This window comes from Dermacentor variabilis, chromosome 1, assembly GCF_050947875.1.
Source record: "Dermacentor variabilis isolate Ectoservices chromosome 1, ASM5094787v1, whole genome shotgun sequence".
NCBI classification, from domain to species: domain Eukaryota; kingdom Metazoa; phylum Arthropoda; class Arachnida; order Ixodida; family Ixodidae; genus Dermacentor; species Dermacentor variabilis.
This window is the reverse complement of record NC_134568.1, coordinates 114269155-114284133: the sequence shown is the minus strand read 5'-3', so window position 1 is coordinate 114284133 and position 14979 is coordinate 114269155. Positions and strand designations below refer to the sequence as shown.

The 14979-nt window shown below is 47.6% G+C and overlaps 1 protein-coding gene across 1 annotated transcript in view; it reads right to left on the bottom strand.

Moving 5' to 3' along the window:
- The window catches only part of LOC142583203 (protein 5NUC-like), a 162329-nt gene extending 160640 nt beyond the window's left edge, over positions 1-1689 (bottom strand). Inside the window, exon 1 of the mRNA XM_075693561.1 lies at positions 1357-1689. Coding sequence (XP_075549676.1) covers positions 1357-1587 — 231 coding nt within the window. The 5' untranslated portion in view covers positions 1588-1689. The remainder of the gene's footprint in view (positions 1-1356) is intronic.
- Between the last annotated feature and the right edge of the window lie 13290 nt (positions 1690-14979).

Here is a 14979-nt window from a genome sequence, read left to right as displayed (position 1 = left end):
GGTGGCCAATGCTGCTCTGGTGAGGGAGTGCGTTACCGGTTCTGGTCACCGGGATCTGGCCACACTCCAGGCCTGTTTATGCAATTTTATGAACACGCGGTTTTTTTTTAATCCGGTGGAAAATTGCCGGCACCGGGATTCGAACCACGGACTTCTTGCACGCGAGGCGGGTGTTCTTCCTCTACGCCAATGGGAAAATGGTGGTCGATCATCACCGATTATCTTTCGCGATACCTGGAGCTCGTACCGCTGATTACCCTGAGTTCATCCGCAGTAATAAACCACTGCAAATCCATTTTCGCCAGACACGGGATTCCGGAAGTAGTTGTTTCTGATAATGGGCCCAATTCTCAAGAGCCTTTGGCGCTGAAGTTTTTTAAGTTTGCATCAGAGTACAACTTTCAACAGGTGACGTCTAGCCCTCATTATCATCAGATCAACGGAATGGCAGAGTCCACCGTGAAACTTATCCAGCGCTCCTTAAAGAAAACTGCTGACGCTTATAAAGCTCTTCTGGCCTACAGGACAAGCCTATTTAAGAGCGGACACAGCCCCGCGGAGCTGCTCATGGGGAGACGACTGCGCATGGCCCTGCCCACGTCTAGCGAAAGCCTGCAGCCTCGGACAATAGACTTACAAGAACTGCCAGCTTTCGAGAGATCGCAGAGTCAGCGCCAGAAGAGAGACTACGCCCGACGCCACGGAGTGCGTGATCTGCCGGAATTGTCCGAAGGAACAGACGTATGGATCGTAGTCCTCCAAAGAGAAGGAGTCGTTTGAGGAAGCACCGACGAGCCCAGATTAGACTGGGTCGACTCCGGGAAAACTTCTCTACGTAGAAGGGTAATAACGGAAAAAGCAGCGCGCAACAGTAACGATCCCCGTCACAATCGCACACGAAGGGGAAGGAGTGTGGTTCCTCCAGAACGATTTCAAGCTTCGCAACAAGAGTGGCTTCAAAAAAAGAAAGAGAGGGAGATGTGTGATAAGGTAGCGCGCCAGCTTAGGCAGCGTCAGTAGTTACTGCGCCGCTGTGGCACTATCGATGCGGTCTATACAAGCCGCTGCTTCTTGATAATAAAGGGTCTTTTGGTTGTTGCTTGTTGAAGGTGAAGACGCACATTTCCTTGCGTCTGTTCGCGACGCAAACAATCGGAGATTCCAGTGTACTCGATAATGCCCGCGTGTCTTCCAAAAAGTTCTATAGAATTCGCGTCGCACAAGCAATTCGAGAAACTTCCGATACATGCGGGCGCGTCCCCTGCTGAGCGATAAGATTTGTTAGACAGTGAGAAGCGATCACCCTGAAAAGATACACGTGTCAATGTATATATAATGAGCCTTGTTTTTACTCACCTGGTAAGCAATCCTAGCGATGCCGCCGAAGCACTTGCCGTTCTTGCGTTTGTCTTCGTTGCATTGCATTCCCCGTTTATCACTTTCGAGGATCCGAGAGTGAATGTCGTTGGTGTGAAGTATTGTCAATTTGAACCTTCCATTGGTGTTTCCTTTTCCTGATTGTGCAGAGCTTAGGGTAAAGCACAGCATGGCAATCAATGTGGCGCAAGCTACACGCATCGTGAACATGGGCTGAAATGAGTTATAACCTGGACTAGAGCAATTTAGAATTCGCAGTGTAGCCTGCAGGTAGCGGAGGACGCTGACAAGGAGTTCCCATTTTGAACTGCAGCTGTTTCCTCTCTCCTTGGAAATTGTTTCACGTCTTCAGAACAATAGGGCCGTGTAAGATGTATCTCTTGGTTCTATCGTTGTGACGGCCTTGGACTGAGTAAAATAGACCAGGCCTAGGTCACCGCATTGTTTCCACAAACAAGGTGAAATTTTATTTCAGAGCAGCGTTCACGAAAAAAAATGCCGTTTTTCTAAATTGGTCCCGTGTTTTCAGCTCATATGTTAGGCTAATAAAATGTGACACATTCTATACTTTGGCCCCTTCGCAATGAACCTGCTCTACGCAAAGAATTAGCGTATGCGGATGCCTAGCACATTAAAATTACTTGTGAGATTAGTAGCATCTCTTCACTGAAGAAGAGAGATATCGGTAATAATCGAATAAAAGGCAAAAATGAGGTACTGAAGGCATTTTATATTAAAGCGTCACATTTGCTTAGCTCGCTGTCCGGTTTTGCATCGTTGGCGCCGTCGGCAGTGGTAGTGGCGCCGTACACAGTGGTGCGCAGTGGATCCCGCAGATACTGCAATCTATCTGTTCTTTGACACGTATCGTTGTGTATGCTCCACTAGGTGTGTCTGTCGTACGATCACTCGCTGTGTGCCACCACTGTCGCGCTATCATCGTCGTTCCCTTCTTCAGGTCATCACACACCATCGCCGTCATATAGTCGTTGCAATATGATTGTCATCAAACACTCGTCGTCATGGAGTTGTCATCCCGCCATCGTAGTCATACCTTCATCGTCACACCGCCTTCGTCATACTGTCGTCTTTAAACAGCTGTTGTCGCACAGCCGCCGTCACGCCATCGGCGCCGTATACTTATAGTCACCCCATAACCATGATGATAACGCGGTCATTATTCCATTGCCGTCGTGATTATGCATTCACTGTCATGTTGTCGTTGTGATGCCGTCGCAGTCATTCTATCGCCGTCAAAGAGTTGCCGTAATGCCTGCGTCGTCATGCCATCATCGCCAAAGCTTCTTTGACCGTGCCAATTTGTGCTTAGGTAGCCGGCGAGTGCCCGAATGCTGCTGAGGAGAATGGCACTTTAAGCGAGAACGCCACAAAACATCCTTAACACTAATATGTGAAGCCATCATTGAACTCTGCGAGTTTAAAATTGGGCGCGAAAGCACTTGGCGCACACCTCAGCTAAAGATTAGGAATTCACATTACGCTCTCGTAACCATCCTTTCGGTGGCAAAGCAAAGCTCCTTTAGTTCAGGTTCCAATAGAGTACGTAGAAAAATGGAAATAAAGGCTCGTTCGTTCATCTATTTTATCAACCTTTTATTTTAATTTGTGAGTGTTGTTTCTTTTATATCTTTTTAGAATGTTGACATGCTTCAAAAGGAAAATGTTTGCCATGAATAGATAGCAATGCCTGCATATACGCAGAGTAAGCATGAATTACGTCGCCCTTGACCGTATCAGTTCAACAATATTTATCAATCCTACCGTGAAATAATTCTGAAGCTTTATCACAAACTTTTTTAAATGTTGTCGCGATCCACATTCACAGCAGGGTAATGAAGAAGAGAAGACGACGACGTTAGTAGGAACAATGTAGCAATAAATCGGTTGTACCTGCAGTACCTTAGCGAAATCTTCACATTGGCGCAGTCGAAAACAGGAACCCGTCGGGAAGAAGATAAACGTTGCGTTCAACGAGAAACGAGCCACAATTGTGGGCTACAAAGCGAGGGACGAACAACACGCCGGGCCACTGAAGGATTTCAGATAATCTGGAGTCTGATAATCCATGGAGCGTTCCAAGCTCCTCCGGGTTTACCGCTGACGACCCCGTAGATAAAGGTACCATTGCTACCTCCAGTGAACAAGACGAGTCTGAAACTTGCTACAAAGGTTCAATCTCGACTCGTGAAATTCAGCCAGCTGTGACACCGACAGACAGGAAAGTTCAGGCCTCACACCAATGAGCTTGCTATCAGTTGATAGAAATAGCACATATTCGAAAATATTTCCTTCTGTATGCACCTCCTTTTATTCGTATTTGAGAATGTTCGACTCGATTAGCTATGGTTCTCACCATATTTTTTAAATGTATTATATTCTCTATGCATTCTACTTACCCCGCCCTTCTCTTTTCTTATTAAATAAAATAAACACTAGGCCTTACTGTTGAAACTGGATTAAGTCTTTTTTTTTAATTTTTTAACATGCTTACTAGAGAGTGGCAGCATGGGACGACATGATGTCAAGCCGTTTTGACATAAAACGAAGTTCTGTGCCACTCAGCGAATTTGGCACCCAGGGAAATCCTGGAAAACTCAGGGAATCAGGAAATTTCAAGTTGGTAGACAGCAAAGTCTTTTATGTGACGGATCGGTTTCGAGGGGTACGTTCGTACCAAGCAGCCAAAAACGAAGATATTTTGGACGCTCCAAAAATACCCGTCCGTGTTTCCGGCGGCGAACACTAATGAACATGCTCACGCGTGTGGGCGTCTGTTCATGTGTTTGAGCCCCTGTGCAGAACCTTCGCTTCTTCTGTCTGACACGCGCTCCATGTACAAGGGACAGACTCAGGGATGCCTCCGGCGGGCGATGCGCGACTCAAGAACCAAGGTACGAATGCGGCGGCGAGGCCGCTGCAAGACATGACCGAGTGCTGTTGCTTTGGCCTATGGTTCGTTCCCTCTCCTGTGCGCAATAGCGTTCTCAAGAGGGCTTAAAGGCCTTCTTAAGACCTCAGTGGACTTCTCCCGAGTAAGAGCGTGTGCTCTCGAGCAGCTTTTTTCAAGGTGACTGCGCTTTATGTATGACAATTTATAGAAATTTTGCTTTTGTACTACATCTCCTCACCTCGGCCCGGGCCCTCTTCAATGATCGACATGGTCTAGCTATTGGCCTGGGTATTGGTGGGCTAACGCCACACCTGGGACTGAGGAGCCCCTTCACTCACACTCACACTCACACTCTGCATTCCTCGCAGCCTCAGGTTTTCGCCTCCCTCATGAAATGTGTACACGCGCTGGACGAGACTATATTTGAGAGAAAAAATGGGACATACTCAAGGCTCGGGACATTGCGGGTTCCCCACCGAATAACGCAACGCAAATGACCCCCCCCCCAGAACTGTTGAAGCCTAGACACTGTTACACCTCGGCGCATGGCTGATACAGGATCACGGACAAGGCGACCGCGGTCGAGGTCGTGGATAGGCAGCCGGGGTGCTGGTAAGCGGTCCAGGTCGTGAAGGCGACTGCTTCTCTCTGCCTCGTGCAAGCGACAACGAGCCTGCAGTCGGGGCGCTGGTAAGTGGTCGAGGTCGTGGAACCGACCGCTTCTTGCTGCCTCGTGCAAGCGACCACCAGCCGGCGATTGGGGTGCTGGTAAGCGGTCCAGGTCGTGAAGGCAACCGCTTCTTGCTGCATCGTGCAAGCGACCACCAGCCGGCGATTGGGGTGCTGGTAAGCGGTCCAGGTCGTGAAGGCAACCGCTTCTTGCTGCATCGTGCAAGCGACCACGAGCCGGAGATTGGGGTGCTGGTAAGAGGTGCAGGTCGTGAAGGCAACCGCTTCTTGCTGCATCGTGCAAGCGACCACGAGCCGGCGATCGGGGTGCTCGTAAGCGGTCCAGGTCGTGAACGCGGCCGCTTCTCTTTGTCTCGTGCAAGCGACGAGCCTTCAGTCGGTGTGCTGGTAAGCGGTCGAGGTCGTTGAGGCACTGGTGGCACGTCAGCCACTTGCGGTGAAACGTCGACAGCACGCCGCAACTCCAGTCGCAGCTTCTCGCGGATGCGGCTGAAAGCAGCCGCAGCAGGGTAGGAGTCCGGCAGCGCCAAGTATGACGATTCGTCCAAGAAGGCATCGTGATTGGCCATCGACATGTCTGCGCAAGCACACAAAGCAGGCGTTGTACATGTAAATGCGGCTTAATGCGTCGTAAACGACTTGTACGGATGAATGTGTAGTCGACCAACGCAAGCATAAAGGTGCGATGTTGTCGCGCGCATTTGTTAAAGAAGCGAACTACGTTGATCGAATGCCTGAGCCTCGCTTGACGAGCATTGCATCACTCCCTTTGATGGCCCAGGTTCACCCCTCTGGATCCGCCAGTGTTCGCATCCGTGTAAAGCAATGCGCCGCGGTGCTGTTATATCACACTGCTCTCCATCAACGAACACAACACTCTACGCACATCTGGTTACACGCTTGCCACCCCTTGTTTCATTACTTGTCACGGTGCATCAGACACCTGAAAGCAGATGTTTCTTATATACAAGCTCGCCAGGTGACTGGACGTCCAGTCATGGGCAACATGACAGGCATGTATCAAATAATTCAAGTAATCATTTTAAGGCGAAAGCCTTAACTGGTTCATGGGTCAAAAAATCCGTTGTCTGGCGTTATCGAAAAATTGACCGTCCGGCGTTATGGCACCAAAATTCAATGCCACAAAAATTTATCATGCCACCCATGACCATTGGTGGGACTCGAACCCATGACCTATGGTGGGAGTCGAACCCTCGACTTCGGCGGGACCAAAATTCAATGGCCCCAAAATTGATGGTGCCGTCATTGATGGTCGAACCCAGGACCTTTGGTGTTAAGCCGAAGTAGGGTACAGTTAAAATATAGTTAATTAGGGCACTCGAACCCCTGATCTTTGGTGGGACCAAAATTCAATGCCACCAAAATTAATGGTGCCACCATTGATGGTCGCACCCAAGACCTTTGGTGTTCATTAAGGCTAATTGAGGCACAGTTAATTAAGGTATAGTTAATTGATGTTGAATTCCAATTGCGGAGTCGGAGCAGCCGTCGGACTCCGCGAGCGAGCACTCGACTCTGGCGTAGAGCAACGCCTTTAAATCCGCGAGTGGAACACAAGCTGCGCCGCCGGAGCAAGGCGGAAGCGGAACTTCTATCTCCGAGTTACCCAGGATGCCTTGCGTGTTGTCATTTCCTTCCGCTGTTTGCTCCCAGCACCACCGGTCACTTGTCTCTTCAGCGCCGTTCACCTGTTGTTTTTTTTTTTAAAGTGCGGAACGGATATCTCGCTAAGCGTGCAGCAGCTTTTGCTTCCTCGCGAGTCGTGACCGGTGGCGCCTCCCAGCAGACAAAAGTAGTAAAGGAAATACGTCACGCAGAGTTCCGGTCCACTCCGCCGATTTTGGCGGAGCATCTTTTTCTGCTCCACGGAGTGACTCCCGCTCTAAATCCCCTCTGACTCTCTCATTGGAATACCTTACCCGCCCTCACTCTGTCATTGGAACAAACTTGCTCCGAAACGAGCAGAAAAACTTGCTCCGACTCCGCCATTGGAATTCAACATAAGGCACTCAAGCCCACGACCTTTAGTGGGAGTCGAACCCTCGACGTTTGGTGGGGCCAATATTCAATGGTACCAAAATTGATCGTGCCACCATTGATGTCGAACCCACGACCTTTGGTGTCAAGGCGAAATTAATAAAGACGCAGTTAATTAAAATATAGTTAATTAAGGCACTGAAACCCACTACCTATGGAAGGAGTCGAAACCCCGACGCTTGGTGTTAATTAAGGCATAGTTAATAAGGATATAGTTAAATAGGACACTCAAACCCACAATTATTGGTGGGAGTCGCACCCTCAACCTTTGGTGGGAGTCGAACCCACGACCATTGGTGTTAAAGCACTCGAACCCACGGCCTTTGGTAGGAATCAAACCCTCGACCTTAGGCGGTACCAAAATTCAATGGCACCAAAAGTGATGGTGCCACCATTGATGGTCGAACCCACGACCATTGGTAGGAGTCCAACCCACGACCGTTGGTGTTGATAAGGTAGAAGTTAATAAAGGTACAGGTAATTAACACAGGGTTAATTAAGGCACTCGAACCCCCCACCTTTGGTGGGAGAAAACAAGCAATAGGAAGTAACAACGCATTCGAATGAGAACGTTAAGTAATTTAATGAAAGTCTCGTGAGCGCGCAGGCTTTCGCTTTCATCCTCTTTAGCGTATGCTAAAGTGACCATGAACTTTATTTTAATTAAACTGACTCAATGCCTCCTTTTTATTTCCCTTTGTTTAGAATGAATGACTAATTCGATGAACCAATGGCCCTTAGTCTCCAGCAGCTGCGGAGCATCTGACCAAGACGGCGATCAGACCTATAACGCAGCAGAGGGTGCTAAGAATCTGCGGACCCGGACAGGCCGCCAATAAAAACTGATCCTGGCAACATTTAACACCCGAACTCTCTCGAGGGAAGCTATAGCTTAGCGGGCAGATTTGAGGAACTATCAGGCATTGCTTTTGATATCATTGGCCTTGGCGAGGTTAGAAGAACTGGTGAAGGTTATGCAGTGCTGACAAATGTCCACGTCCTCTGCTTTATAGGACCTCCAGATAAGAAGCAATGCGGGGTAGGATTCCTAATCCATAAGGACATAGCGGGCAACCTTGAAAATTCTACAGCATTAATGAGAGGGTAGCAGTAGCAGTAATAAAACTTAATAAGAGGTATAGATTAAAGGTAGTGTAAGCCTACGTTCCAAACTCCAGTCATGATGATGATGAAGTAGATCAGTTTTATGAAGGTGTTGAATTCGCGATGAGAGAAGTGCAGACTCAGTATACTGTAGTAATGCGGGACTTCAATGCAGATGTGGTGGAAAAGCAGGCTGGTGAACAAGCGATTGGCAACTACGGCGTCCATTCTAGAAACACTAGAGGAGAGATGTTGGTAGAATTCGCGGAAAGGAATAAGTCGCGAATAATGAACACCTTCTTCAGAAAGCGTAGCAAGAAAAAGTGGACTTCGAAAACCCCTAATGGTGAAACAACAAATGAAATTGATTGCATACTTTCTGCCGATTCCACCATAGTGCTGGATGTAGAAGTGTTAGGCAGGGTAAAGTGCAGTGATCATAGGTTAGTGAGGGCTAGGATTCTAGTAGTAAAACATGAATACCCAAGAAAATGGATGGGAAAACCGCGCCGCGGCAGCTCAATTGGTAGAGCATCTAACGCGCAATGCGAAGACTTGGGATCGTTCCCCACCTGCGGGAAGTTGTTTTTTCATCCACTTTACTTTCCATTAATTTATAGTTTCTTTATATGAATTAATAAGTACAATTTGTCTGTCTCACTCTCTTTATCTCTATCTCTGTGCGTATATATATATATATATATATATATATATATATATATATATATATATATATATATACATACGTGTGCCGCTTAAGGCCATCAGCAATACTTAACAATGTCCCAGCTAAATTGGACCCGTATTCATAAAAAGCTGCTACGTTATAATTGTTCGCAAGATCAATTTCTAGCCAATTCTTATGCTGCGCATATTGTTAACGAAGGTGGCCAGCCAATAGCAAAGAGCTCCTACTGACGAAAAGCTTTGCGAATTCAGCCCTTCATTATAGCTATGCTGGCTTTTGATTCTGCTGCTGTTAAAGTTGCTTTAAACGCTCCGCCTTACCCCCTTCCTTCCCCCTTTGTGGGGAGCAGATCAAAAAGAGGTCACCGACAGAAAGCCGGTGTTTTCCCGTTCGGTAAAAGGCGCCTTGATAACCAAGTGGAAGTATATCCACGTGGTATTGCACCGTGCTACTAGGATTCTTGCGTAATCCAAGTTTAATCGTCAGCAATGCCTTGTCCGCCAACCGATTCGACTGACGAATTCCGTTCTTATGCTATGAGGGATAAACTTCGCGCACGTTAATTGTGGTCCGCTATCCCAGCCAACAGTTCCGGTAAAACCAAATCTATTAAACTTTTTTTTTTGTAGTGCATCGAGTCTTCCCTGTGCTAGCCGCCTTCAGCGGGCTCACCAGTATCCACTGTTTATAGTCTACTGAGATGGCACATGCCCACCTACGGGGCCGGCATATACCATGTGCACCCTCGACTTTTGCTGTGTTTCAGGCCACGGAACAGGGACCGAATTCACAAATATTTTTGTTCGTAAGTGTTTTTTGCTATTGGCTGGCCGTCTTCGCTAGTATGTATAGCACCAGGATCGGCTGAAATTTGCTCTTACGAACTATTCTAGCGCAAAAGCTTCTTGTGAATACTGGCCCAGTTGTTATTGCTCGTGGTATTGTGCAACATGGAACACACACAGAGCGCATTCCCACAAGAAATTTGCGGTATCTCTCGATATCATCGATATCACCCAAAAAGTAAACTATGCTGATTTTCGATATCTCCGTCCAGCCCTGTGGATATCGCAGAGAATCGAACGAGCCAGATATACATAATCGACGCGACTACATGGTGTGTTTTGTGTAATACATCTAGCACTACTCTCCGCACGGCGACTGGGATTACTGCGCGATGGCCTCAGTAGATGAGCTTATTGCTGCCCTCTATATATTTATACCTCTGCATGTGAAAGAGCTTGAATTTTCGTTTTACTCCAGTAATTTGTAAGGCAAGCCATTGTGGATGTAATGAGTTACTTGTTTGAGATGTATATTGGCTTCCGTTGTCCTAGTTAAATCTTTTGACGAAACAAGCGTGGTGTAAAGATATTCCTCTAGAAGTACGCTCTCACAAGCGCCTTTGCTTAAATGCACCGCAGAACTGCCGCCATGGAGAAGCTGTGAAGGCAGGCCATCTGCGGTAATGCGGGAGCGCCACAAAGCTCTCTCTGGCTTTGTATGACCTTGTATGTGACGTTGAGCAGCGGGAACCAACGGCGAACCCAGTATACTGCAGCCAAATTAGGTGGGGCTTTTTCGGGCTGAAAGTCGCGGTAGCAACTTGAAATCCAGTTAGCAGGCGCTCGTGGAATTCGGTCACTCCAAACACAAGTTTCGGAGCCTCACGCTCCCAATGAGCGTATTCCGCTCCGTGGTATATAGTCAGGGTGCGTGGCCAGAAGCCGACTGGTTTAGTTCATCTGTTGATGCGGTGATATGCAATCGCGGCGATGTCTCATGATGCGTCCGCTTATAGGAGCGAAATACATTGTACACTGATCCGAGGACAGAAATAGCTTTGAAATCTTTATCTTAATGGAAATGATGTCACGTATATATGCCTGCCATCGCATATGTCGGCAGCTATTGTGCCTATGGTGCATCAATAAACTCAGACGTCGATATAGCTCAAGCCGCGCTCAAACTACCATTCTCGCTCATTAATTATGCAGCTAATACCCAGTAGTATTTGTGGTCCTTCATGTGCTGATGCAGACAGAACAACATGCATTCCTTCAAAATCTCGTAACAAACAAAATAAACCTTTTTGGACAGCTAACGAGACATTAACTGCTAGGATTCAAATAACTGTCCACGTAGGAAGAATTCCACACCTCTGAATTGCTGACGGCCTTAATGGCCAACTACGGCCTGAAGCATTTTGCTCGATAACTTTCTCACGCCAAAGAACCACCTTGCATAAGTAGCACCATGTGAAGAGTCGAAGAGGAAGGTGAACACTTGCCGACAAATTGTTTCGTTATTCTCATTCGTAAACTTCGTGGTCGTGCACCTTACGTAACGTGTTTAACACCAGCTGTATGGGCTGTAACTGAATGTGTGACCGTTCTTCTAGAGATATTATGTACGCAATGGATATCACGCACAGATATTTATTGTGCGTGCATTGTTTATTTTGCGAATTAGGCGTATTGGTTGTAATAAGTGAATACTGTTCCGCAAGCTTCCTCTATAAACCGAATAAGGTTCAGCACATATGCATTCAACGTCTTAAAAATTTACGCGAGCGAGCAGAAAACGTTCTCTGAGGCTTATCTGGTAGGAAAATGGACGCTGATGGGAATGGACCGGAGTATGTAATGCTCATATTGCCTTGCGGATATATATATATATATATATATATATATATAGAGAGAGAGAGAGAGAGAGAGAGAGCTTGAATCGCGCCCCTACGATTCGCACTCTGCATATATCAATATATTCCTCACCAGCAAAAAAGCCGAAGCTGATCGTTGGCAGTCGTGACGTAGCTGACGCAATGCAACGCAAATCGCAGGCTTGAAAGGTACTGGTGTCTGCACGGTCCTTACCAAAATTTTCGTACCCAATCACAACGCTGCCACAGCCGACTTCGTGCCACTTTTTCGCTTTTATTATCGGTAATGCTTCTGGGTGGCGAGGGTTGTTCCCTATTACTAATCACCAGAGAGCGGCTGATATTGCTAAAATAAGGCATGTGGGTAATACAGCAGGGCATTCCCTATATAGATGTCATTTCTTCTATAAAGCATCGATTGGACTCTTCGAGTTTGCTAGACTAGTTAGTGCATATCGACAGGTTGGTAGAGTGTGACGTTAGACAGGGATGACATGAAAGGAACCGAGAGCTTATTTCCCTTCTCTTCTCGCTTCCTTTCTGTCATGCTGGTCCAACCTATGGACTCTTGGAACTTTGGGCGAATAGTGTGCAGAGCGGCCATTCTTGAACACTGAGGACCGCATATTGTAAGGAATCTGTTTTCGTCGATTCCATTCATTTCTTGTGTATCCCTCCGCTCAAGTGACCGGTCCCGGCGATACCGGGTGCGCTGCTTCGCGCGAACCAATTAGGAAGGGTGGACAAAATAGGAAGCGACGAGAACAGTCAAATGATGCGATCCCAGAATGTAACTTCTTGCGTTTCCCTTAAGCACGACGTGATAGTAAAAGAAAGTCCAAGAACATGGTAGTAAACGAAGCTCCCCCAATCTCCTACAACGAGGTTAATAATAGCACACAGCGCAAACGAAAGCTTGCCCTGTGTACTATTAGACTATTTACATCTTGCTATTTACTATGCTAAAAACTATTTACATCTTGTCCCATCGTTTCAGATTGCAAATATGATTCGTGAACGGTTTATAAATATAACTCGATGGCCGTTACGGTTGCGACTTACCCCAGTCAGGCCGGCCCTTCTCGCAGACGTCCGAGGCCGCCAACTTATTCAAGAAAGACAGCTCGCTGTCCAGGACGTCCCTTTCGGCGATGTCAGCCCTGACTTTTTCGGACGAAGTAAACTCCGCACAGCGCCGCTCGTTCACGAAGCTCGACTCCAAGGCACTTGTCACCTCTTCGTCGCCGGCCAAGCCGTCGCCAGGCGTCGAAAGATGTTGCCCTCCGTGGCCGGACGCATCGGAACGCTCGGAGCCGTCGGCGTGCTCCGTGCATGCGGCTTCACAAGCAGCAGGCTTCGAATCTGGTCGAAAATAAAGTTGCAGTCGACACGGTTTCACAAGCGGATAATTTACTCAGCAAAAATCAAAAACAGTGAGCTGTGTCAGCTAAACAGCGAGTAGAACTGAGAAACATGAGGGTTATTTTTATTTTCATTTATTATCGCATGGAAGTCAACATACGATGAAGCAGAAGCACTCACAGGCGAAAATTACAGTTCTTGCGTATTTTCGTGTGTGTACAGTCGGCGTTAAATGTTTGCGGTTCCCGCGGAAAAACGTGAATTTCAGCAGAGTTTGAGCGTCCGGGCAGCAAAACAGTATAACTCAGTGATGATTGCGTACAATGTAACATAGGTAGCAAATCTGCAATCCAGGCTGCGTGCACTGGCCCACGAAGAAGGTTTAAGACGATGCTTTCTTTGCAAACCCTGCCGAAAATCACTGACCGTGGCTGCTGCTGCTGCTACTACTACTACAGTCTTGCCGAATAGCTTACACACAGGACGCTAACCAATCGGCATATATATATAGCCATCTGTGCTATAGCTACAGTTGTAACGGTGAACGACTGTGTTCTCTACGCAATGACGCAATGAAACACTAAAAGGTACCCGATCATATTCACTGCAACAAATACACGCCTTCAAATGCATAATTCCTTAATTAAGGTGAAACTTTCTATCCCTTCTTACCGGGATTTGGCGTGTCTGCTGGGTCGCTTTCAAAGCGAACAAATCCTGCGTAAAATGCTATAAACGCAGGTACGTATAATCTCATATGCTGCAGAACGCGGTGCCGAGATGTAGCGGTGTAATAGCATCGAATAACCCTTTTCATGAAAGTTTTGCTTCAAGATCTGCATTTTCTGTCGATCCTGCGCCCCATAAACGTTTGACAACGATTGTACTATATCTATCCCGGGAGTGTTAGGAAGCGCCCCTCATGGCTACGCCAACGGTTGGGAGTGGCTCAATGCATAGCGAGGGTACCGTCTTGGCAGGCTTAATGCTATTGAGGTGCGGGAGGTAATGCTATATGGGGTAGCAAACGACGGTTTCCTTTCGAGGGTTGCCTGCTCCCACAGGTTCGCGTATACTACGTGTAACCTGCGGTCGAAGAGATGCTCCACATGCGCCATGAGTGGCGCAGGTGGACACTCCAGCTCTAGCGATTCATTTAGGAACATCGGCTTGCCGTCTTGGTCGTCACCTTCGACTCTGTCAGCCCTGGCTTCCTCGGGCGAAGGGTTCTCGCCGCGGCGTGGCTCGTCCACGCAGCTTGATTCCTTCGCACCCGTTGCGACTCCGTCACAGGCGCCGCTGAGGGCGTCGCCAGAGGAAGAAAACTGCTCTTCGTCCTGGTCAGGAACACCGCAGGTGTCTCCGCCAACGGGGTGTTCTGTGCGTGTTTTCTCAACCAGGACACGCGTGACACCTGGCGAAAAACAAAGTTGTAATCGACATGGTGGAGAAGCAGATAATTTACTCTGCTAAAAGAAAAACATGACAATGACAAGTGAGCTGTTCATGGAACGTACAATAAATCTTGCGAAGTGATCCTAAGCTAAGAAAGCGAGTCAACAGCAGTTTACATAGAAGAAAGAGAAGGACTTCCAGGGATCAATAGTGTACCACGTAGTTTGTTGTTCCGTATTTTTCTTTCAAGTTTGTTATTCTGGAGGGAAGAGATTCTCCTCCAGAAAACGTTGTCTTTATTTGACGTGAACAACTGTTGAGTCGCCACTTCAAGCGGCTTTAGTACCATCTTATGCTATGTTGAGACTACGTTCGTAAGGCGCCCATTTTTTGTAACATGCGTAAGCGGAAGCGCAACAAGCGTATGTGTCTTGTTCAGACTACAAACGTAAATGTACCAACGTGCGCAATTCACGCGAAAATCGTGGGTGATAGTATTAAAGGGTCGGCAACATTTATGACTGTGATATTACGACCGTTGCGACGCAGCCAATGACCGATAAGCTTTCGGTTTTCAAGAACCGGTGACGACGCTACCGTCCTCCCGTCTGCAGACAGCTCCGGGCGCGGGAAGTGCCATTCCGCCATTCCGTGCGCACGATTAGGCTGGCTGTGTTCGTGAAAATTTGTGCAGTGCGCCTTGCGAGACTGTTTTCAGTTCATGTGGTTTAT